The 21,479-nt window shown below is 52.7% G+C and overlaps 7 protein-coding genes across 7 annotated transcripts; 2 read left to right on the top strand and 5 right to left on the bottom strand.

The window, feature by feature from the left end:
* Nucleotides 1–225: 225 nt before the first annotated feature.
* Nucleotides 226–2,772, bottom strand: M409DRAFT_20164 (uncharacterized protein; the record flags this gene model as incomplete). The annotated part of the gene is made up of 4 exons (XM_033805254.1): nt 226–735; nt 777–894; nt 1,158–2,119; nt 2,230–2,772. 4 exons carry the CDS (start codon nt 2,770–2,772, stop codon nt 226–228), a joined length of 2,133 nt encoding a protein of 710 aa, XP_033670638.1.
* A 909-nt stretch (nt 2,773–3,681) lies between these two features.
* M409DRAFT_20163 (uncharacterized protein) lies at nt 3,682–4,658 on the bottom strand (the record flags this gene model as incomplete). The annotated part of the gene is made up of 3 exons (XM_033805253.1): nt 3,682–3,786; nt 3,849–4,274; nt 4,329–4,658. 3 exons carry the CDS (start codon nt 4,656–4,658, stop codon nt 3,682–3,684), a joined length of 861 nt encoding a protein of 286 aa, XP_033670637.1.
* A 769-nt stretch (nt 4,659–5,427) lies between these two features.
* Nucleotides 5,428–6,279, top strand: M409DRAFT_33245 (uncharacterized protein; the record flags this gene model as incomplete). The annotated part of the gene is made up of 4 exons (XM_033810284.1): nt 5,428–5,513; nt 5,573–5,895; nt 5,943–6,112; nt 6,166–6,279. Coding segments are annotated over 4 exons (693 nt in total), but the record flags the coding sequence as incomplete, so codon positions are not given.
* A 1,249-nt stretch (nt 6,280–7,528) lies between these two features.
* Nucleotides 7,529–8,458, bottom strand: M409DRAFT_52253 (uncharacterized protein; the record flags this gene model as incomplete). Its single annotated transcript, XM_033812032.1, has 1 exon — nt 7,529–8,458. One exon carries the CDS (start codon nt 8,456–8,458, stop codon nt 7,529–7,531), a length of 930 nt encoding a protein of 309 aa, XP_033670635.1.
* A 383-nt stretch (nt 8,459–8,841) lies between these two features.
* M409DRAFT_36080 (uncharacterized protein) lies at nt 8,842–9,783 on the top strand (the record flags this gene model as incomplete). The annotated part of the gene is made up of 1 exon (XM_033810499.1): nt 8,842–9,783. The coding sequence occupies one exon, from the start codon at nt 8,842–8,844 to the stop codon at nt 9,781–9,783; it is 942 nt and encodes a 313-aa protein (XP_033670634.1).
* A 45-nt stretch (nt 9,784–9,828) lies between these two features.
* Nucleotides 9,829–16,419, bottom strand: M409DRAFT_64771 (uncharacterized protein; the record flags this gene model as incomplete). The annotated part of the gene is made up of 3 exons (XM_033816223.1): nt 9,829–15,200; nt 15,255–15,345; nt 16,411–16,419. The coding sequence occupies 3 exons, from the start codon at nt 16,417–16,419 to the stop codon at nt 9,829–9,831; spliced, it is 5,472 nt and encodes a 1,823-aa protein (XP_033670633.1).
* A 1,511-nt stretch (nt 16,420–17,930) lies between these two features.
* M409DRAFT_64769 (uncharacterized protein) lies at nt 17,931–21,137 on the bottom strand (the record flags this gene model as incomplete). The annotated part of the gene is made up of 1 exon (XM_033816222.1): nt 17,931–21,137. One exon carries the CDS (start codon nt 21,135–21,137, stop codon nt 17,931–17,933), a length of 3,207 nt encoding a protein of 1,068 aa, XP_033670632.1.
* Nucleotides 21,138–21,479: the final 342 nt, after the last annotated feature.

The raw sequence follows: 21,479 nt of genomic DNA, 5'->3' as shown, positions 1-21,479 counted from the left end.
GCATCTGAAAGAGGAAGGAGGCAGAATGAAGGTTGAGACTATCACATGTGAAACTTGTCGAAGAAATGTATTGGTTTTGTGCATTATCATTGAATGATGAGCTTCTGCATCATGCATCTGTCTGCGGTTCTCGAAATAATTCATCTGACCCCTATCGCTCTCACTCCCCGTTGCAGATCCATGGATGTTCCATCGGATTCCTGAGTCCAACTCGTGATTTCGAGTCTATACGAGCTTGATCCTGTACTCCACCATTCGCAACCAGACTCGATGATAGGGATAGCGGTCGTCCGCCCAGAACACTTTGATCTGTTCCAGCTTGACCGCGATATTCCACCTGGCCATTTTCATCTCCATCTCGCGCCTCTCCTCATCCTCGTCGATCAGCTCCACGTGAAGGTTGTTCTGAATGCGATGAAAGTGTACACCGCACCCAGAGCGCAGCCAGTCTCCGAAGGATCGATGGACTCTGCTCAACAAACCGAAAGACCCAAACGACACCCGAAACTTGGTTTGGTAGTAGTATGGCAACAGCTCGTGGCACATTTCCTGGCATGTCTTGGTGATAGCCGGTTGAATGAGTCCTGCGCGTGCCTCTTTTTCTGATGACCACTTGGTATGCTTCAAGTCGCAACCACTCAGAAAGTTGTGATCAGTGACATTGGCGGCTCCGTCTATGGCGTATTTTCCGATTCTCACCCATAGCTCTGGCGGCAGATCGAGAAGGCGGAATGGCTGTGTCAACACATGTTCAAGAGCAGCTCTTGAAATCTTACCTGGTCGCTGTTCTCTTCCTCGGCGTCTGATGAGACATTGTCCGACTTGGTCGACATAGCGATGTCTCGTGCTCCAGGAGAAGGGGGCATGACCGCGAGTTCTGCAACTTTGCGGTGGCTGGTGCAAAAAGGTAAGAAGAAAGAAGGGCCGAGGAGTGTCGCTATTTGTAGGCAAGCCGTGCACGTGCCACTCCATGCGCCAGCTCTAGCATGTGATCTCATCATCTCACATCCGGCGTGCCCACGCAACGCTTATCGCTCGCTGCATCTTCTAAGTAGAATCATCCATGGGCACCGTCATTATTAACAGCCATTGGCTCCTCCAGAAAATTCAAGGGCCATTCATTGAGTATCCACGAAGTACTCTCGACAGTATCGTACCATTGCAGTGGCAAGATCAAGTCACCGGCTCCAGCACCACCCTCAAAGAAATCTGTAGGGGCTGCCTGGTTACCGTTGGTTTCTGATATATCGATATCCTGTCCCTTGTCGTCTGCCAGGTCTGCGAGGGCTCGGTTGTTGGGCACTGTGAAGCCACAGGACGGGAAGTCGCTAGCTTCTTGCACGATATTTTCTGATGAATATTGCTCAAAAAGACGCCATTGCCGACACAGTCCAGATCCGAATGTCCGAAAGAACATCCGCGGGCTGCCGTCCAGTGCTGCGGGCGCATCTGGTCCTTGAGCAGATTTGCCAAACGATCTCTCCATACGTTCCAGTGTATGTAGACTTGCTAACGCAGAAGGGTGTCGTTCTGCGAAGCTTCTCAAAGCCTTCTTGATGATTGCGAGATCCGCCGAGGCATCATTGATCTCCTCAGTGAATTTGTTCCTCGCCGGCACAAGTGTTATGCCTGCAGTAAGCAGAAAGAACTTATAGATAGCTGGCAAGTACCTGACTTCGTCCCGTATGAGGAATTCCTCAAAAATAGCTGCGATGAAGGATGCTGCCAACACGGCGCCTTTGGCAGTCGGAGAGTACGCACGGAGGAGCAGAATCAAGGTCGTAAAGTAAATCACATGTATCTGTCGAGATACGAAGTCGTATGTGTTCAGACCTGCGCCCAGCTCCTGGTTGAAAAGTTGGAGATGGCACGGAAGTTCATGGAGCCAGACATAGAGATCGTTGCCGACTGACTTGAGCCGCTCTTCCGTGATTGCGCTACGTCTATAGCACTCGCCGATGTTGCCGAAAATCTGAGAGACTGCAACGTAGGTCATCACTTCATATGCGCCAGCTTTGCCAGATGGAAAGTCAGCGAGGGAGAGTTTTGACACGGTCGACTCATCCGTAGCAATGGCTCTCGGCCTCCCATGAGCCGTCGCTAAATGGCAGTCGCGAGCCTGTAGAGTCGTCGATTAGTTCTTGGATTAGTCACTGCGTGTGTCCACGGCGAAAAGTTATGCGTCTTGGAAATGCGAAATTGTGCGTTTTAAGGGAGACCAGTCCTTACCACTAGTGCCCACCACAGCCTCTTGCGATACGCAGAGTCCTTCATGGCCGGCTTCTCATTGTGTATCCCAAGCTGCAAAGCTATTCCCACGCCGATGCGGTGCCAGAAGTCAGCATTGTCCATGGAGAACCTTTCGGGTCCAGCGGGATTCCACCACTGAAGTAGCAAGCTCGCCACAATGAGTAGGATTGGATTTTGCTCATGATTTGAAAAGAACAGGTTCTTGACCTTCGTGTAATGGCTGGCTGTAGCCTCCAGGTCGACGGACGATGCAAACCGGCTGCCGGTGAAAAGGACCGTCTGCAGGAGTAGTATGGAAGGCGTGTGCGTTGCTGTCTGCTCAAGCCAACTTCGCTTGACGAGAGGCGCACACTGAAAGCAATACCTGAAGAAGTAATCAATGTAGCAGTCCTGTATGGCTCGTGATGGTAGTTCGAATGCGTTGCTGATGTGCAAGCTGGCGACTTGAAGCGGCGACGGCCCTGAAGTTTCGGCATACGCTGTAGTGGCTTGTTCTGTACTTCCTTGTGCTCCAAAATACATGGTCCGGCCGTCATGAAGATCTGTTTGAGGTGTTGAGCGGCTTTCGTCCTCTGTCGCTGTATCGCCATTCAGAACATCTGGACTCGTTTCTGATGCGCGCCGCAAGAACCGGTTCTCGTGCGAAGATGGAGATACAGCTGCTGGTGCTACGGATGAAGCTGGAGGAAGCGAAGTATCACTGTTGCAAGCATTTGTCGTGCGCCGTTTTCGTCGAGTTCTGGGTCTGCGAGCCTGTTCAGCAAAGAACACTGGAAACAAGGCTAACTTACAAGCACTCGGACTGGTAGAGGCAGCAGTTCGTGCATGGCGACTTTGCGCTGAGATCACACCTGATCTTCAAAATGTCAGCATTGGCGGATCAGGTAGAGTCAGTCGATGAGCACACCTTTCTCTGGTAACAGCTGGTGCACGCTTGAGCAAGACCAGAGCGACGGAGCTGCTCACGCCGCACAGAACCACGCCCGATGGAGGATGACATGATCAATGGCTACACAATGCATCAGGCAAAGAGACCCGCGAAGGGTGCCATGCGTTTATGATTCTGCAGAGATGTCTCCCGCGTGACTGGAGAGAAGGGAGAAGGAAGGAGGAAGTAAGAGGAGCTGGGGTTCAGAAGTGGGCCTGCGCACGCGCTAACGGCGGTGCACGGACTTTATCACAGCCTTGAGCGGCATGGTGACCGGAGTGGCCAATTATGATTTGAGTGATCTTTTAACCCAAGGGATTACTTTAAACTTGGGCAGGGAAGTCTCGTATTTCATGTGACTTCTGACTACGATGACAGCCCCTATCTAGGTTATGAATCTTCGAACGTAGTATCTATGTTTCTAACATGAACACACAAGCAGGAACCAAATGCCACAGGTTGATGGTTGCAGTTCAGATCTCTAGAACAGTTCCGTTGACTTCTCAAGATGTGCCCTTGACCCTCCTATTCTCGTTGATCTGAATCATGAAATCCGCCTTCTGTTTCGCAGCCCCGTATAGCAGAGCCTGGTCTGCTGCAACCATGACCTGTGGTACGAACTTCATTAGCAGACCGATTTGGCATGACCTCACTAGAGCGAATCTCTTACCCAGCTGATACCACCTTTCTCGCAGAACTTCTGTATCAAGTCCGGGCGAGCTGTCAAGCCTCCACATCCGAGAAAGATGCCAGCCTTACGGCAGGCCGCAATGACCTTCTCATACGCCTCAGTAACCCTTGGATTATCAAAATCCCCTGGTATTCCCATTTCTGCAGTCAAATCACTTGAACCTATGAGAAGCGAATCCACTCCAGGCACGGCGGCGATCTTCTCAACATCCTCTAAGGCTTCGAGTGTCTCGATCATAGGACATACTATCGTCGATTGGTTTACAGCAACACTCATTTTCTTGGCTGGTATGGGTCGTAGGCCTAGTTGAGGCAGTCCACCTGTTGCGCTTCGACGACCGATGGGGGCGAATTTGGCTGCGGCAACGACATCTTCGGCATCCTTGACACTTCGTATGTGCGGCACCTATGCGATGTTAGCACGGCTCGGTGACGAAGGCACGACTTTGCGTATGCAGACCACAACACCAAGGGCACCACCATCCAGGATTCTTGACACAAAGAAAGGCTCCTTGGTAGGCGAGCGAACGATAGGGGTTATGCCAGCTAAAAGAGCAGCTTGGCACATTTGGCTCACTGCAGTGAGGTCTAGTTGTGAATGTTCCATGTCAATGAATATCCCATCGAATCCGGTGCTTTTCGCAAGCATTGGAGCCTCAACTCCGCTCATCATCTTAATAATGAGGGTGGAAGCCACATCTCCTTGTGACATTTTGTCTCGCATAGGATTTGGAACTGCAATGTCGGCTTGGATGGTTGGCGTGACATGGTTTCCGTTCGTTGTAACCATTGTGACCGGATTGGTAAGAATGCCTCTGTGTGTCTGCAATCGATCTGCTCATGTACACTCGATATCTGAGGCCCCGTGTGTTGTTTCTAAAGTATCATGTGCTGCAAGTATACTCTAACCCCTTCGCAAGACAATGCCTCGCGTTACTGATCGCCAGACCTCGAAGCTCCACGGCGTTTCGGACGGCTGAACGACCACGCCTTGCTCATGAACCAAACTTCGACCATAATCCTTCGGCCAAGCAACCCATCAAATCAATCCCAAGGCTGGAACGCCTCGCAACAGAAGCCTTACAGAGCTTAGTAGATTATAACCCCATGGGGGCCCCACATCGATACAAGCAAAGGGCTGCAGGAAGCGGCCGAAACACCGTGGAAACCGTGTTCGATCGAAGCCGTTAAATGTCTAAAGGGCGTCAACAGAAATAAGTCTATGGTGCATATGAACACTCGTCGATCTCATAGGCCAGTCCATTGCCACGAAAGAGAAGTGAATCAAGCTCTTCCATCAACACAATGTTTGGCTTCAGCGAAGCTCGAGCGGCAGTCGAAGCAGAGGGATGCTACATTGGAGGTCAGTTGGGAACAAGAGCAACGTCTTGTGTGATAGCCGTTACCTCGTATACTGACATTGAAAGATCAGGCTGGTCATTGAAGCAGGCTATTGTGCCTGCAACGAAATCCAACAGTAAGGTACCTGCATAACGACAGTACGACAGCGTTGACGAAGGTTTCATACAGAGCATGCCAAGGACAGAGTCGAGGAAACCAATGTCCTTGTCGATTGGGAGGAAGCAGAGGAGAGGGCTCTTCTATGGAAGCTGGATTTTCGAGTCCTGTTCCCGTGTTGCATCTTGTACTACTGTGCATACCTTGACAGGTGAGCACATCCGTCGTGACCAACACCAAGACGAGAACTATGTCCAACTTCCTCCTCAGAGCCAATATGGGATACGTCAACGTCCTCCGGGCTGGGACGAAAGACACACTGTCTAAAGAGCTCGGGCTTCACGGCATCGTTTTCAACTGGGCCATTTCGATCACATACTTCGCCACAACGATCCTACTCCTTCCCTCGAATCTTCTCATGAAAAAAATGTCCGGGAAACACTTCCTCCCAATGATCATGGCAGGCTTTGGTGCACTCTCGGCGTGTATAGCAGCCAGCCAAAATGCCAGTGGACTGTTGGCATCGCGCTTCTTTCTTGGTGTTCCAGAAGCTGGCGTTGTGCCTGCTGGTAAGTCTTTCTCTCGGTTTGGAAGCATAGCTGACAAGACTTCCCAGTCGTCATGTACTTCAGCTTTTGGTACAAGCCATCTGAACGCGCGCTGAGACTTGGCCTCTTCCATGCTGCCAACTCGATTGCCATCGGCACTGGAGGCTTCATCGCCAATGGCATCGACAACTTGAATGGACGACTGGGGCTTTCCTCGTGGAGATGGGTCTTCATCATTGTTCGTATAATTTCGGTGCCTATTTAATCATTGCAACGCTAATAACTGTGCAGGAGGGATGTGTTACCATCGCCTTGGCTGTTCCAGTCTACTTCCTGCTCCTGACTTTCCCGGAGAACAGCACTGCGCTCAACGATCGAGAGCGTCACATAGCAATCAACCGTTTCGGACGAGGAGCGACGAGAAAGACCGATGCTACTTGGGACACGAAGACCTTCATCCAGGTCATGATGAGGCCGAGCACTTACGTCTTCTTTATCTCATACATCTGCCTGTTGATCCCAAATATTGGCGTGACGAACTTCCTGCCAACGATTTTGAACTCGGTAAGCATCATACGGGGAATATGCAAGACCATCGCTGATTATAACAGCTTCTACAATACTCAGCCCATCGATCAAATGAGCTCTCAGCTGCCGTGTTCCTTGTGTCAGCTCCTTGCTATGCCATCTGGTCGTGGCATGGAGACTGGACTCGAGAGAGAATGTGGCACTTCATCATTCCAATCATCATATCCCTTCCCTGCTATATTGTCTACATATACTGCGGATCGATTGAGTCACTTGGGGGACTACATCCGATTACCCTATATGGTAAGTTCTGCTCGCAGAGAGTCGCAAAGCCGTTTGATGATATCTGACCACCGACTCAGGTCTATGTTTCCTCGCCAATAAGATCTCAATCTCTCAGCCTGCCGCTTTGACCTATCGAAGCATGACCCTGTATGGGGCGTCCGAGCAGGCAGTTGGAGGTGCAATCACGCTGGCTGGGCTGTCTATTGCAAGTATCATTGGCCCACAAATCTTCCCAGCCAAGTACAAGCCGTGGTATTTGCCAGGCTTTGCTGCAGCAGTCGGTCTACTCGCACTTTCTGCTCTCTGCTTTGCTACACTGCCTTTTGTCTTGCTCATGGAGGCCAGATGGCGGAAGAAGAAGACTGGCCATTACATGCCTCTCCGAGCTCTGGAGGATGCTGCACATGCCCGTGTAGCGGACGCAGTTTTGGAGAATGAGCACTACATGGCAGCCGCAGAGGCTAAACACACACTTGAGGGAGATGCCACTCATACGGAAGATATCCACGTCGACATGGCTGGGAAACAAGTTGGTCAGAGTAGCTCCAGCCGTTGAGTAACGACAGATCAGGTCAATGGTAGTGATGAGTCAATCTTGAGGCAGCCTTCAGCTATAGTGAATGAAAGATGTAATTGTGTTCTCTCTCAAAATCGACACAAACCCCTTCGAAACGTGGAAGTCATTGATCACCCGGCTTGAGATTGTCCCGAACTGAATGAAAACTGCCCATCATATCATTTGCATTTTCTCTAACCTGTATAGAATAACAACTTGTCTCATTCAGTGACATTGACTCTCTTGGAAGACACAGAACCCAGGTCGATTGATGACCCAGCACGTCTACGCCGCCCCTTTAACGAACGGCACCGGTGTAGCTCCCCTACAGTGCCACTCGAACTTCTGAATATTCCCCTCCACACTATCAGTAATATACAAAGTCCTGCCTTCAGGCCCTCCAAAGCAACAATTCGTCAAATTGATACCCTGCGACCCAGAAACAATCCTTGTCTTGGGAATGCCTTTCGAGTCCACCACAAAGATACAACCGAGGCTAGGCTGACAGATGAGCAAGTTCCCTTCCTCGTCCAATGCCAATCCATCCGGACCAACGTTGCCGAACGATTGGAAGAAGCAGCAGACTTTTGTCGTTGTGCCATCTGCGTATAGGGGGCATCGCCAGACTTGACAGGCTCGAGTCATAGCGACGTAGAGGAACTTCTCGTCTTTGGAGAGGACGAGGCCATTCGGTGAAGGTCCATTCTCGATTAAGCAATCTAGCTTGCCTGATGTCGATAGACGGTACACCTTGCCAGTCGGATCTGTCATGCCGGTCTGACCTTGATCCGTGAAGTAGATGTCCCCTTTCGAATCCACGATCAAATCATTCGGACCCTTAAATCTTTCGAGGTGGCGACGAGTGATCTTGGGCTGTGTGTTGCCGGTTGACGGGTCGAGTAGTATGATTCCTTGTTTGTAGTCCGCGATGATGATATCGCCTTCGGGGGTGACAGCCAAGCCATTCGGTTCTCCGTCGTATGTGGCGACAACCGTGACATTCTTGTCAGGATCGACTCGGAGAATCCTTCCATATGGAATGTCGACGCAGTAGAGATTGCCAGCCTTGTCGACCACGGGGCCTTCAAGAAAGATGCCTTTGAATCCAGCAAGTTCGTCGCCCCATTCTGATTGCTTGCCAGTACATCGTACCTCCTCGGGAACACGCACGTAGACTTCCGCCTCGACGGTTGGTGGTGGTGGGAAGAAATTCATTTTGGCTAGTTTTGACAGACCTTTGCAACACTCTCATTCGTACCTATGTAGAGGAGCGTAGGATGTCCAGCCACCCAACAGAAAGGGTAGTTGCCAAACGCCGTGGCGATTTCTTGGTGTGGGTCCGACTCCGTGGGGAATTGCAACAATCGGGTTTCGCCATTCCCCTGCTCCACTACTCTTCCAATCTCGAGGGAATGAGAGTCGACTCGTACGAGATGGTACATTCTAAGCATTGGGCACCGTGCGGCTCAAAAGGCTGTTGATGACCAGCTGATCCAAGAACGTCGCGAAAGTGCCAAGTCTCTACACTGATCATCAACAGTATATCGATTCAATCACTCAAAATGGGATCTATTGAGCAGTATCCAGACTCTGCTGAGATGGTAGACGAGCATGGCGAACTCAAGCCAATTGTATACATGCTCGACCCGTACCATCCAAGAGCCGTAGCCAGATGCCGGGAGCTTTTCCATCTGATCGGGCCCAATGATCCTCAAAATGCGGAATGGAAAGAGAAAGCTCGCTACGTCTTGGTCGGGCAATGCAAAATCACAGCAAAAGACATCGCCGAAGCACGACGTCTCCGAGCTATTGGAAAGCAAGGTGTCGGCATCGATGGAATCGACCAGGCTGCGTGTAAAGCCAACGGGGTCCAAATCTTCAACACGCCAGGCATCAACAAGGGCGCTGTTGCAGAGTTGACACTTGGGCTCGCATTGGCTGTAGCGAGAGAGTTCGGACCTGTGACCAGGAAGCAGACAGCGGGCATCACGGTCGCCAAGAAGATGTGCTCGGGGCAGCTCCTATCTGGCAAGAAAGTCGGCATCATCGGCATGGGAAATATCGGCACTGCGGTCGCCCGAGCGTTCAGAGGCGCGCTTGGAGTCTCGTTGATTGCATACGATCCATATGTGCCAACGACCACTTGGAATGATATCCCGCATACTCGGGTCGAGAACCTGGACGATCTTGTCCGGAAAGCCGACGTTGTCACTCTTCATTGCCCTTTGAAAGAAGACACTCGAGACATGATCTCGTACAGGGAGATGTGCCTGATGAAGCCGACGACGATCCTGATCAATGCAGCTCGTGGCGGTGTGGTTAACGAGGACGATTTACTCCGAGCCTTGCAGGAGAAAGTGATTTGGGGGGCAGGAATCGATGTGTACACTCAGGAGCCTCCAACGCCGGAGAGGTATGGGAAGCTGTGGGAGCAGAATGTTATTTCGACGCCGCTTTTGGGCGCCGCGACAGATAAAACTCAAGGGGACACCGCAGTAGCGGCAGTGGAGAGGCTGTTCGGATTTGTAGAGCAGTACTAGTTGTTTTGGTCGAGACATCAGACTCATTGAGTGCAACATACCTGTCTATTCCACCACACTCCCCAGATCCAACAAATCCGCCAGCAAGCTCTCCCTGAGCACCATCCCATCCGTTTGCTCCAAGCTGTAAACCCCCTCATACGAGTGCATACTCAGCTGGCTCAAGAAAGGGCGAATCACCGCTCTTACAAATTCCTCCTTCGGTAAAGCTTGGATGTCGCCTTTGTCTACAGCAAGATCTTCACCGAGCAACTGCCGCCGCTTCCCCTTCCCTCCGCCACCAGGCGTTGTTGGCGTAACGAGCATGTTGTTGTCGACGCTGGCTGAGCCAAGGGTCTCGGCGATCTGATCTGATAATGCGACTGGTGAGAAGTCGGATGGTTGGTAGACGGCGTCGATGGTGTCGGTGATGTAGAGCCATTCGTGGAGCTGGAATTCGTCTGGCGAGAGGGAGACGAGCAGATCGAGTAGCTTGCATGCCTGTAATATGGACAGGTTGTTGAAGTCATTGCTGTTTGAGCTGCTTGGGAGAAGGGATGTCAGTGCTGCTTCGAGCTTGTCGTTGATGATCGGCCAGAACGGACTCATGTGAACACTGCTGACGGAGAGTGTCAAGGTGCGGCACAACATGAAGAGCTCTGCCTTGATGGCTGCCGAGGGTGAGGAAGAAGGACTGGCCTCGAAGAGCTCGGAAATCTTCTCTTCGATAGTCCGCAAATGAGCAACATAGGTATCTTCAGGCGATGCGAGAAGAAGAACACACAACCTGCGTAGATTGAGTTGCGTTCTGCGATCCGCTTCGAGTCTGGCTGCACTGGCTCCGACTCCGAACATAATGCCAGCACTCGCTGGCGGCGTGAGACGAGAGAGAAGCTCAGGCATGCGTTCTTTGTCATGCAAAGACCATTGATGCAGTACTGGGAACCATCCTTCGCTCATAAGACTCATTGCTGAAGCGAGGAGTTTAGGGTCGTTGAATGCATCGGCAATTTCTTTCTTCCATGGTTTGGCCCCTGGAGCTTTTCGGGTCATCTGCACAACCAGTGCCAGAGCGTCCATACTGATGTTTTGTGGGAATGCCTTCGATTTGAACATCGGCGAAAGCAGGCTTTGGGTGATGTTGTTGATCGCGTAGGCCATCCGTTCCTGCGTCTCCAGAATGATGTCCAATTTGAACATGACTCTTTTGAGCACTTCAACGAGACCCATGTCATGCTCTACTGTGGCGCGTCTGCTTTTGAGGGTGCCATTCTGCAAAGCACCATTTGCTGCCAGGTCTGCCACGTAGCCAGAGGGTAGAGTCGTGAAAGTCGCGGTGAGGAGTCTCTGAAAGATGTCGCCAAGATCTCGACGCATCTTTCTTTGCTCCCCAAAGTTCGTGTTGTTCAGCTTCTCGGCAAGCAGGAGAATGATAGATAAAAAGTGTGGCAAGACTTGTCGATAGGGCAACGGATTTGCTAGAACATCTCGCAGGAATGCAACGCAGTCGGGCCAAAGCTCATCAATGGCATCGTCCTCAGTGGAGTCGAGGTATGCCGACAGAAACGTGGCGGTGTCAGACGCGCTCAAGTCAATCGTGAGGCTTGAGTTGCGCGCAGGAGGAATAGCCGACGGGTTCGTGCGAGAGCAAAGAGCGTCCAAAGTTGCCGGCACGACATTCTTCGGTCTTGACACCGACATCACGTGTAGCAGACTCAGAGCAGTCGATGCTTCACCTTCACTGCTGGCATTGCTCCAATGTGATATTACCACTTCCAGGCTCTCCAAAGGCTCGACAGAGAAGATCTGCTCGAGTAGATGGCGCGTCTTGTTGCGTTTCCTCAACGCTACATAAGCCGTAGTTGATGCATTCGTCGAGTCGAAATCGGAAACGTCTGTCGGATTGCTGGCCCACAGCCACATTCTCAGAGCCGCTCGGATCGAATCTTGGAGGGCCAGTATGACAGTGAGGCGGCTATTCGATTTGCTGGTCCTGCTTGGTGGACCTTCAGCTTTGAAGACCCCGGAAGCGACATTGGTCAAGAAATTGGTCTTGTTATCGCTGTCCTTGGGTGTTGGCTCGGGGGCGTTCTCGGTCAGGAGACACTCGTAGGCCCGGTCGAGTACCATTTCAAGTCCCTCCAGCAAGCTCATGGCGACAGACTCCGGAGTAACCGCGTTAACAGTAGGCGATCTGCGTGACAGTTGTTCAATCTCTTCATGGACTTTGGCCAGCTGTTCACAGAAGCACTCAACTAAAGGCAGCAGGTTCGTGAACAGCGCATCTGCAAATGAGGGCAGTATGTCACCCAGGAAAGCCAGCCATTGGTCCAAGTAGAACCTCGTGCGATTTGACGAGAATCCCATGCGAAGGCAACGGAAGAGTTGATGTGGTGGCGAAGGCGCCAGAGTGAGCGACGAGGCGCTTGAGTTCGGACGCATGCTAGGAGCGATCGAAGGTCTCTTGGAGCTAATTGAGCCTCGTTGTCGGTTGTCAGCGGCATGGTCAGTTGGAGGTTGGACAAGTCGCAGCTTCAAGGCAAGCTGGGCAAGTCTGAGTATTCCACCTTGTAAGCTTTCCATCTCACCGCCGATGCATACCATCAACTGGTCCAGTAAAGTCGAATCAAGGTCCAGCTGTTTCAGCTCTGCCGCATTTGGGCCCGACAGAAGTAATTCGAGAATGAAGATTAGGCGCCTGTTGAGAGCCTTGGACGCGTGAAAGTCACTGCAGAGTAGCGCGACACACGTATCTGCGAGTAGTAGTAGTCCTTCGGTGCCGTCTGGCCTGCCTTCCTGAAATATTGTTATTCTGCCGAGCGTACGGCGAGTCCAAAGATTTCCATGCTCGACGATGTGTTGCAGGTGACCCAAGATGTAGTCCAACTTGAGCACACGCTCTCTGCAATTTCTGACTGAGTCGGTGCTCTGCTTCTTGATGGCTGAACTCAGCTCCAGCGTGTGCTTGAACAAGATCTGCAACACCTGCTCGAGGCTAGACAGACCTTGCAGCCAGCTCTTGACTACCTCAAAAGCCGGGTCAGTAGGATCATTCAAAGCGTCAAGAGTCAACAGAAGCGGCTCCTCAAGCACTTGTTGAGACCTAGCCATTTGTTTTGAATCTTGCAACACCGACATTGCGCTTCCTCGACGACCTGCACCAGCTTTCGTGATGCCCGTGGAGATTGAATGATCCCATAGGATCGTGAAGCGTCTGGCGGTCTCCGCCCGCGTAACACCAGACTCTGCGCAGCCTGGCATGCTTCTCGAGAGACCAATCAAAGAAGACGTCACTGCATCGCTGGGAAATATAAGACCATCGAGTTGCCAAAAGGTCTTGACAGCTTCGACGTGGTATTTTGGTTGCTCGGGTGAGAGATAATACCACAGTTGTGAGGTCACCTCGGATTCGATGTGTGCGAGCGCGGTTCGGCTGTACCCCTTGCCTTCTATCTTGCGATTCGTTGATGACGATTCCAGAGCGATTATTGACTGCAATATTGAGAATGGTATGATAGACTCCTGCTCTGACTTGAAGGTAGCTGCAAGTGCCATGCCTACGTCTTCATCGACGGGCAAAGCATTTTCAGCAGTCTTGGAGCGTAGTGCAAGTAGTAGTGTGGTCAGTTGGGCGAAAAGCTCCGCATTCAGGTCTTCCAATGCACGTGAAAGCTGCTGTGTGGTTTTGGATGTAAGCAGGGCGACAACTTGCCATCCAGTGAGTACAGTGGTCTCTTTGTTGCCATGACTGGTCTGCCGATAGAAGTTCATAACGGCAGCTCGAACACTTTCAGCGGACATCTGCAATTGAGTCTCCGTCTGAGCCTTGCTTGCTGTACTTCCAGTCTGAAAGATGCGCCCCGGAACAAATTCCAGAAGCGCCAATAGTGTACTCACGACCTTTGACCTCGCCCCGGCTTCCAAGTCCATCGAATCGAGGCAGGACATCAAGTACGCCATGGCCTGAGGGATATGAACTGTGAGCATCTCCTCGTCCTTGACATTGAACGTGCTGATAATCCAGTTGAACAGGTCAAGCGCTGGTAGTGCGGGTTGGCCTCGCTGCACAGTCTCGTGCAGCGTCCCTATCAGGCACCTCCAGATCAGACTCGCCTCCACACCGTCGAAGAAGAGACTGGCGCTGCGGACAACTTCGGCAGTATCGGCTGACTCTGCAACTGTACTGTATGCATGGAGGTCCTTCATGGCTGGGAGGAAAACTTTAGGCACAAGTAAGCCACCAATTTCCCATCGATCCATGAGAGACAAGCAGATTCGATATGGCCTCGCCTTCTGCCATGGAACTTGCGCCGGTTCCTGAAGCATTTTGAGAATGCATCGCTGGAGACTATTTTGCCCAAATTTGGAGAAATAACGCAATTGCACGCTTGGCTCGCTGTCGCCTGATGATGTTCTTTGAAGCACCGGTGACGAGGGCTGACTGTTGGTAGCTTGTTCTTTCGGTTCGGGGCCCAGGAACCAACTCCAAAGTCTACGATTCAAACTCATGTCTCGGCGAAGCAACACCAGTATGGCAGCAGAGACAAGGCGGTCCAAGTCACTGGGTCCTACCAGCTGTTGCAGAACTGGAGAGTTCAGCGGCAAGTGCGACACCAGCAGGTCAAGAAAGCCGCGCTGAATCAAAATCTGCGAGTCCGAGAGGCCACAGACAAAGCAGCGCACCAAGAGCCCTGGCTCTGGGGAGACCACGCATTCGGCAGCTTTTGATAATTCCAGTCTCTTGTTGCCGCCATCTGTCTCTCCGGAGGTCGGACCCAGCGGTGGAAGTCGCTGAACGAGAAAGTTCAATGCACCTTGTCGCCTCGAAGGGTTCGTTATGACAGCCAAGAACAAGCATTGCCAGAAGTATCCATCCGGATCCAGAGCCAAGTTAATGGAGTTCGAATCGGGCACAAATGTTGATTCAAGAATCCGCAAGATCTTGAAAGCTCTCTCGAAGTCCTCGGCGGTTTCTTCTTCAAGTGCAGGTAGCAGGCCGAGTATAAGCGACTTCAGAGCCGGCCGCAGCTGGACTGGCGAGAGTGACACGACATGGCTCTCAAGCAAGTCGTACAGCGCAGGGCGAACAGACAGCGATGCGAAAGACAGCACTGCTGACAAGCCAGGGAGGAACTCGTGAAGGTGCCCTGAGATGTAATCGTTACCGAACGTCGAGAAGATGTACGTGTACACTTCCAACGACTTTTGGTGAACGCCGGATGGGAGGGCCGGGTTGAGACATTGTGCAAGTCTGGTGGCGATACTACTGCTGTGAGGTAGAAACGGTGCGTCCTTCGGATGAGTCTGGATGGCCTTCAATAGTCGTGCCAGGAAGGCAATGTAGTCTGCCCATTCTTCTGGTGAGATCTCCCAAGATGCCAACGCTCGTTCGATGGTGGCTGCGTAACGCTTCAAAGTCTTGTCTGCTTTGTAGAGCCCTACCTATATATCAGCCGTCCATACGCAATCTCTTTCCTTCAAGACACGCGTACCATCTTCGACAGTTCGACGCGCAGCACGCGGCACAGGCGAAGACCGCCCAGAACCTGTTGGTGAGATCCCGCCGTGTTCTCTCAGGGCGGCCTCGAGGCTCATCGTCCGTTTGACAAGTTCGCGAGATATATCAGCGGAGGAACATCTGGGATGTGGCCACTATTCAAGCTTCACTGCGGTGTTTCATTCCATAAAGAAAGACATTCGACGTTGCGATGGTCTGCGAAAGTCCACGTCGTCGTCCTTGCTTCGCGCTAGGGCCTAAATAGGAAAGTCAAGCGAATGCCTCTTCACGTGACGTTCCGGAATCTGGACCTTCGGCGACGAAGTCTTTCACATCAACTTTCACATTAATCCTTAATTTTCAAAGCCGCGTCTCAAATTGACCTGGGAAGGAGATGCTGAGATGAGGCAATGCCTGAAGAACAGGCGCCGGGCCCTGGGTCGACCCAGCCGAGTGGCGACTCCGAATCACCGCAGAAGCCGCAAACCCATATCAACAATGGCCGGGACAACGATCAGGAGAAGAACGACACCGAATCACATTCAAACGAGAATAGTGATCAGGTGATGAAGTCACAAGAGCTCACTCCTCCGCCTTTGCCGCCACGACCGCCACTCTCACAAGCCGGATCCTTGCGATTATCAAAAAAGCCATCGCGACCACAACTACTATCAACTCCCACGACAGCGCTTTCTCTGGCCGATGTACATACGCAAAGCTATAGTGGAGAGGACGGTGTCGGCTCAATCCCGTCTCCGGCGAGCAGAGCTGTCTCTAGGAAGCACAGCTTTACGCATTTTGGCCGCTTTGTGAGCAACAATAATAGCAGCGATGGCGACGACTCTGCCAGTATCAAGAGCTACATCCCTTCTCTTGATGCACGCATCGAAAATGAGAGCATTCTTGGTGATGTGGGCGGGGACGAGGGCAGTCCTCCATGGACCGCTCTGAACGAAGAATCCGAGAAGGAAGATCCATTCCAGACGATCTTTTCGCACGAAGACGAGGCGTTGAGTGATCAGATCCAACACGAGTTCGAAGACGTTGAGTCTGATCAAGCCGACGGCGCAAGCGAGGAGGTATCGCTAGAGAATTGGAAAGCGAAGCTAAAGCATTTCTTCATTCTTTCAGCCTCTGGGAAGCCGGTATACAGCAGACATGGCGATGACCAGCTAATCAGTCACTATGTCGGCGTTGCACAGACACTGATCTCGTTCTACCAAGGCGCCAAAGATCCTCTGAAGGGCTTCACTGCTGGAGGCACTCGGTTCGTCATGCTATCCAAGGGGCCTTTAAATTTGGTCGCAATCAGTCGTCTCCCAGAGAGTGATGCTCAGCTGCGAAGTCAACTGGAGGCACTCTACATGCAGATCCTTTCGACCTTAACGTTACCAAGCATGGAAAAGATGTTTTCAAACCGACCTTCTACAGACCTGAGACGACCGCTCCAAGGAACCGACGTCCTTCTCGACGGCTTAGCAGACGGCTTCACAAGAGGTTCTCCATCAGCACTCCTCTCAGCACTAGAATGCCTCCGCATGCGAAAGAGCAATCGTAAAGTCATCAATGACACGCTCCTCCAAGTCCGCTCCCAAAACCTCCTCTACGGCCTCATCGTAGCCGCCGGCCGCCTGGTCAGCGTAGTCCGACCTAAAAAGCACTCCCTGCACCCAGGCGACCTCCACCTCATCTTCAACATGCTCTTCGAAGCAGGTAGTGTCCGAGCAGGCGGCGGAGAGAACTGGATACCGCTGTGCTTACCCGGTTTTAACAACACCGGCTTCCTGTACATGTACGTCAGCTTCTTCGCCGCCTCAGAAACCACCACGGAACCAACAGACGAAACCCCGGGGAAAGACGACGAACTCGCCATCGTACTCATCAGCGCCAACAAAGAAGCCTTCTTCGAACTTCGCAAAATGCGCGACGAACTCGTCTCCCAACTCGAGTCCAACGGCAGCATGTCCATCATCAAAACCGCCATCCGGAAAGGCCACGGTTCGTGCTCTGAGATCGTCCCCGGCACAGTCCTCCGCCACTTCCTTTACAAATCCCGCGGAAACGTCCAATTCGCCATGCCCTCTTTCGAGCCTCATTTCAATGATCTCGTGGCGAGGAGGAGACTCATGTCGTTGTATCATCTCATGCACGAATCTATACATTCGAGGACCGCGCACTTGAAAGTTCAGCATAGTATTGCATCCAACGCCACGGCTTTGGCGTGGGAGACGCCGTTTTTCGAGCTGTATTGTGTTGCGGGACCGCATGCTTCAAGGGCGGCGCTCGCCCAAGGAGCGAATCGTGTTGTCCAGTGGATTCGGAGGGAGGAGGAAAGGGTGTTCATCATTGGTGGAGCTGTATTCTAGGAGAATGGACATGGAAAGAGTCGGTTGAGGGGGATGCAGTCGAAATCGAAGTTGTTGTCTGAGTAGCGTGTTTGCATAGCAGGAGAGGACATGTATATAGGACTTGAGACTCTCGAGAACACGAGCATTTGAACACATGGCTGGCGTCGCGTATTATCACTTCGTATCTCTGTATCTGTCCACTGGCGTGAAGGCTGAATGTAATCGCCACGTTCAATCTCAAACTCGCAGAAAGGGTATCTCGTTCAACGCCCTCATCAATCCCGAATCATAAACTCCGCTCCCTCCTCATTCAAGCGACCTCTTTACCACCCTCCCATAACCCTCCCCGTCAAACCACCATTCCTCCTCATCCTCCTCCTCGCACCCCAACCACGAGCAAGCGACTGAAACACCTCCACATCGCTACTCAACTTCGAGATCCTCGCATCAAGCACAGCACGCCAAGCTCGCTGGATCGTAACTGCAGCGGCTACGGCCCGCTGCTGGGTCTGCACGACTCGGGCGCAGTTGTGAGCCAGGCGCATGAGGGCAATGTGCTGAGAGGCGACCATGGGAGCGCGATGCTGGCGATAGGCGCGCTGGAGGATCAGCGCGGCGTGATGCTGGCGCGATAGCGGGAGCAGACGGGAGGCGAGAAAGGCGAGGTTCGAGACCGTCGTCTCGCGGGAGGGAATGTTGCCCACTGAGGAGGTGAGCTGCTTCACGAAGGCTGTGCTGCAGCCTAGGGCTGTGAGGCGGGCTTCTAGGGTGGTAGCCCCGTTGTTGGTGCTGGAGATGTACACCTGGAAGCCGCAGAGGATGGCGGAGTAGGCCTTGCCGTTTGCGAAGGAGGTCGTGAGGTTTGTCACTTTCACGCCCTGCTTGGCGGCGTAGGCGGCGGCCCACTCGAGAAGTAGCTTCTCTGGCTCTTGGTGGTTGAGGCTCTCCTGAGCTATTGCCTTCTCCTCCCCACGATGAGCATCGAGAGCGACATACTTGAAGTCTACCAGATGGCTCAGCCCGAAAGTGCTGACGAGAGACCACAGCAGGCTGAGTGTCTTCTCCCGGTGGCCGTTGACCAGGTCATCAGTGGCGATGTCTCCCACCACATTGGCGCCGCGGATGCCGTGGTTCTCGAGCGCGCTGAGAGCGATTTGCACGTTGAAGTGCTTCTGCGCGTGGCCAAGGCAGGGCATCTTCAGGTGCTGGGAGAGGAGCCGGCCATTGAGTGATGTATCTGGTAGGTACATCTCGCTCAGAAGCTGGGTCGAGTCTGGCATCTGGATGGTGATCGTGGCATTGGCATCGTCTGAAGCTGCCGGAATAGTCTTCTGATTGTAGAGAAGGATCTCCACTAGACGAGTGAGCATGATGCCATCTCGAAGGTGGACTGCCAGGTTGCTGATTTCGTAATGTACCTCATCAAGTGGGTCTTGCACATGAGAGACTTCGTAGTCGAACTGCTTCATAGCACGGACGATGTCGCCGACCGAAGGCATCATCATGCCCGCGAACGTGACCAGTACTGCAGTTGATGACTTCTTGGCAGAAGTCTTCTTGAAGAGACAGCCGTTTACCAGGTCAGATGCCTTGGCTTGGTCAAGCAGCCAGACGAGCAGAACGCTCCGCAGGATGCTCTTTCTCCAGCGGATCGTCTCATGATCGGAGTTGTCACCAGCTCGAGCACATTCGGCAAAGTCGATGTCGGCAGGTGAGACAAAGAAGGTCTCGAGGAATCCAGTCAGTGCACGCCTGCCAGCACGTGGATCCAGTATCTGCTCGCTACTGATGATACCATTTGCATCGCCCGTGGAATCACGCTTTGGGATCTGCCTGCCAACAATGACCTCTGTTGCAGCTCGAAGTGAGTCCTCGTCGTAAGTCTCCAGGAACAAGCTGATGAACTTCTTCCTTAGGCCGATGTCGCGTGCTGGGTCCGCGGTGGTCGATGTCGCCCTAGGCCTGCTGAGAGCGCCGTAGATCAAGGACGCCTGGAGTCGTTGGTGCAGCATAGCGACTTCGGGCTGGTGGTAGATGGCGATCAGGGACTCTCGCAGTGGCATGGTCTGGCTTCCAATTGGACTGTGTCGTTCTGCGGCAGCGAAGATCTCGTTTATAACCTCCGTCAGGGCAACTTCTTGCTGGCTGAGCCATCGGTCTTCGTACAACTCTGGTTGTGACAGGTTCTCCGGAAGCACTGGATACAGCGAGAGCTTTGACGCCTGAAGCTCGAGACGCTTCATATCGATGTGTTGGCGCAACGACTTCTTCTCGGTTGCGTTGTTTGCGTTGTTTGCGTTGGAAGATGGCGAATTGCGCGGGCTGTTATTGCGTGAAAGCGAAGGACGCGCGTTGTCCATAGAGTGTCGCATTGTTGGCTTCGCCGCAGTCGTGGCCGCACTCAAGGGTTTGGTGGCACGTGGAGCTGCCGTCGGAGGTGGTGCGCCTCGTGTTGCCTGTGACGCACGAGAGAGTGCTGTTGGGACAGGAACCGCTGGACGAGCTGCATTGATTTGGCGTGCATGGGTCGCAGCTGTCGGCTGCATCAATGATGGACGAACAGTCCTGTTGATGCGGACCGCATTGGCTCCATGGCTCTGGGTAGCAGTAGGTTGACTTGCTTTGGGATGGGCCATTCTCTCCATATGACGCCGCCCGTCTGGACTAGACTTGGTAGTCGGCTTGAAAGACTTCTGTGCCCCTGGTGCAAGATTCTCCTTGCCCGTATCATGGCCACAAACGTCGAATCCATCGGTGTACTCTGAAGGCCGGATTGGGACGAGTGGTACGCGCCTTGGAGCAGCAGAAAGCGACATTCTAGGTCGTCGAACTGGCTTCGAAAGGTGGCTCGTCTTATCTTCTGCCTTCTCCTCTGGCTGGGTAGAGACTTCGTCCGGGAACAGCTGAATGTTGAAAGTATCGTCCAGACCAGCCGTCGTGTTCGCGCCAGGATGGATGGTGCAGATAGTCGTGTCCTCGGGGATGAAAATCGTCTTTCGCCTTGGTTCCTTCTTGATAGCCGGACCGAACAAGTCCTCTGATCGGATGCTCTTCCTCCTGTCTGCCATGCCTCCGCCGACACCAGGCATCTGCTGCATCCTCTCGACCCTACTGATTCCAAGCTCTGCTCCGCCTAATGACGCTCTCGCCCTGCTCTGCCCAAGCTCCCTCGATCCACCCGCTAGCTGCTCTACTCCGCGGCCACCGCCCGCCATTGCCCCAACCGCTGGTTTTCTCGCTGGCTTTGAAAGCAGCGTCGACTTACCTAGAGGCTTGCTAATCACAAGCTCCTCATCCTCCTTGACCTCCTCAAACACTGTAACAGGTGCCTTTTTGGCCATCTTTCCGTGCACCAGAGAGCTCCGCCGGGGTTTCGTATTCCTGATTGTCGGCTCAAACGCGCGTGTATATTCGATGTGTGCGGTGTCCTCGTTTACTGTGTTGTTGTATGCCGAAGAAATGCTCAAGCGATGCGAGCTGGAACCGTCGGTAGGTGCCGGGCACGGCGTGGAAATGGAATTTCGTTTCATCATGAGGTTCCAGAAGTTTCTTCGGCCTTTTTATGTCTGCACTGTTTGCATATTCAGATGAATGAAGTTGTGTCGTCGTTTGGTTTCACGGGAGCTTGGGCTCCTTTCAGATGTTTTGTTTGGCTGGGTTGCTCCGGCAACAGCCGAACTTGGCTTGGCGATCAGAGGATTCGCAAGATAACGTCGCCTCGTACTCCCTAATTGTGCACATCAAGTGAAGGAGAAAACCACCACGATGCGGCATGCGAGACGTCTTATTATGCTCTATCTCATACATGTGAGAGTAGGCTCTGGTTATCACACGGATATGCTTTCTTGCAGAGCTTACAACCGTCTTTTGTT

This window comes from Zasmidium cellare, assembly GCF_010093935.1.
Source record: "Zasmidium cellare ATCC 36951 unplaced genomic scaffold M409scaffold_9, whole genome shotgun sequence".
In the NCBI taxonomy this organism is placed as follows: Eukaryota; Fungi; Ascomycota; class Dothideomycetes; order Mycosphaerellales; family Mycosphaerellaceae; genus Zasmidium; species Zasmidium cellare.
This window is presented reverse-complemented; position numbering and strand designations above follow the sequence as displayed.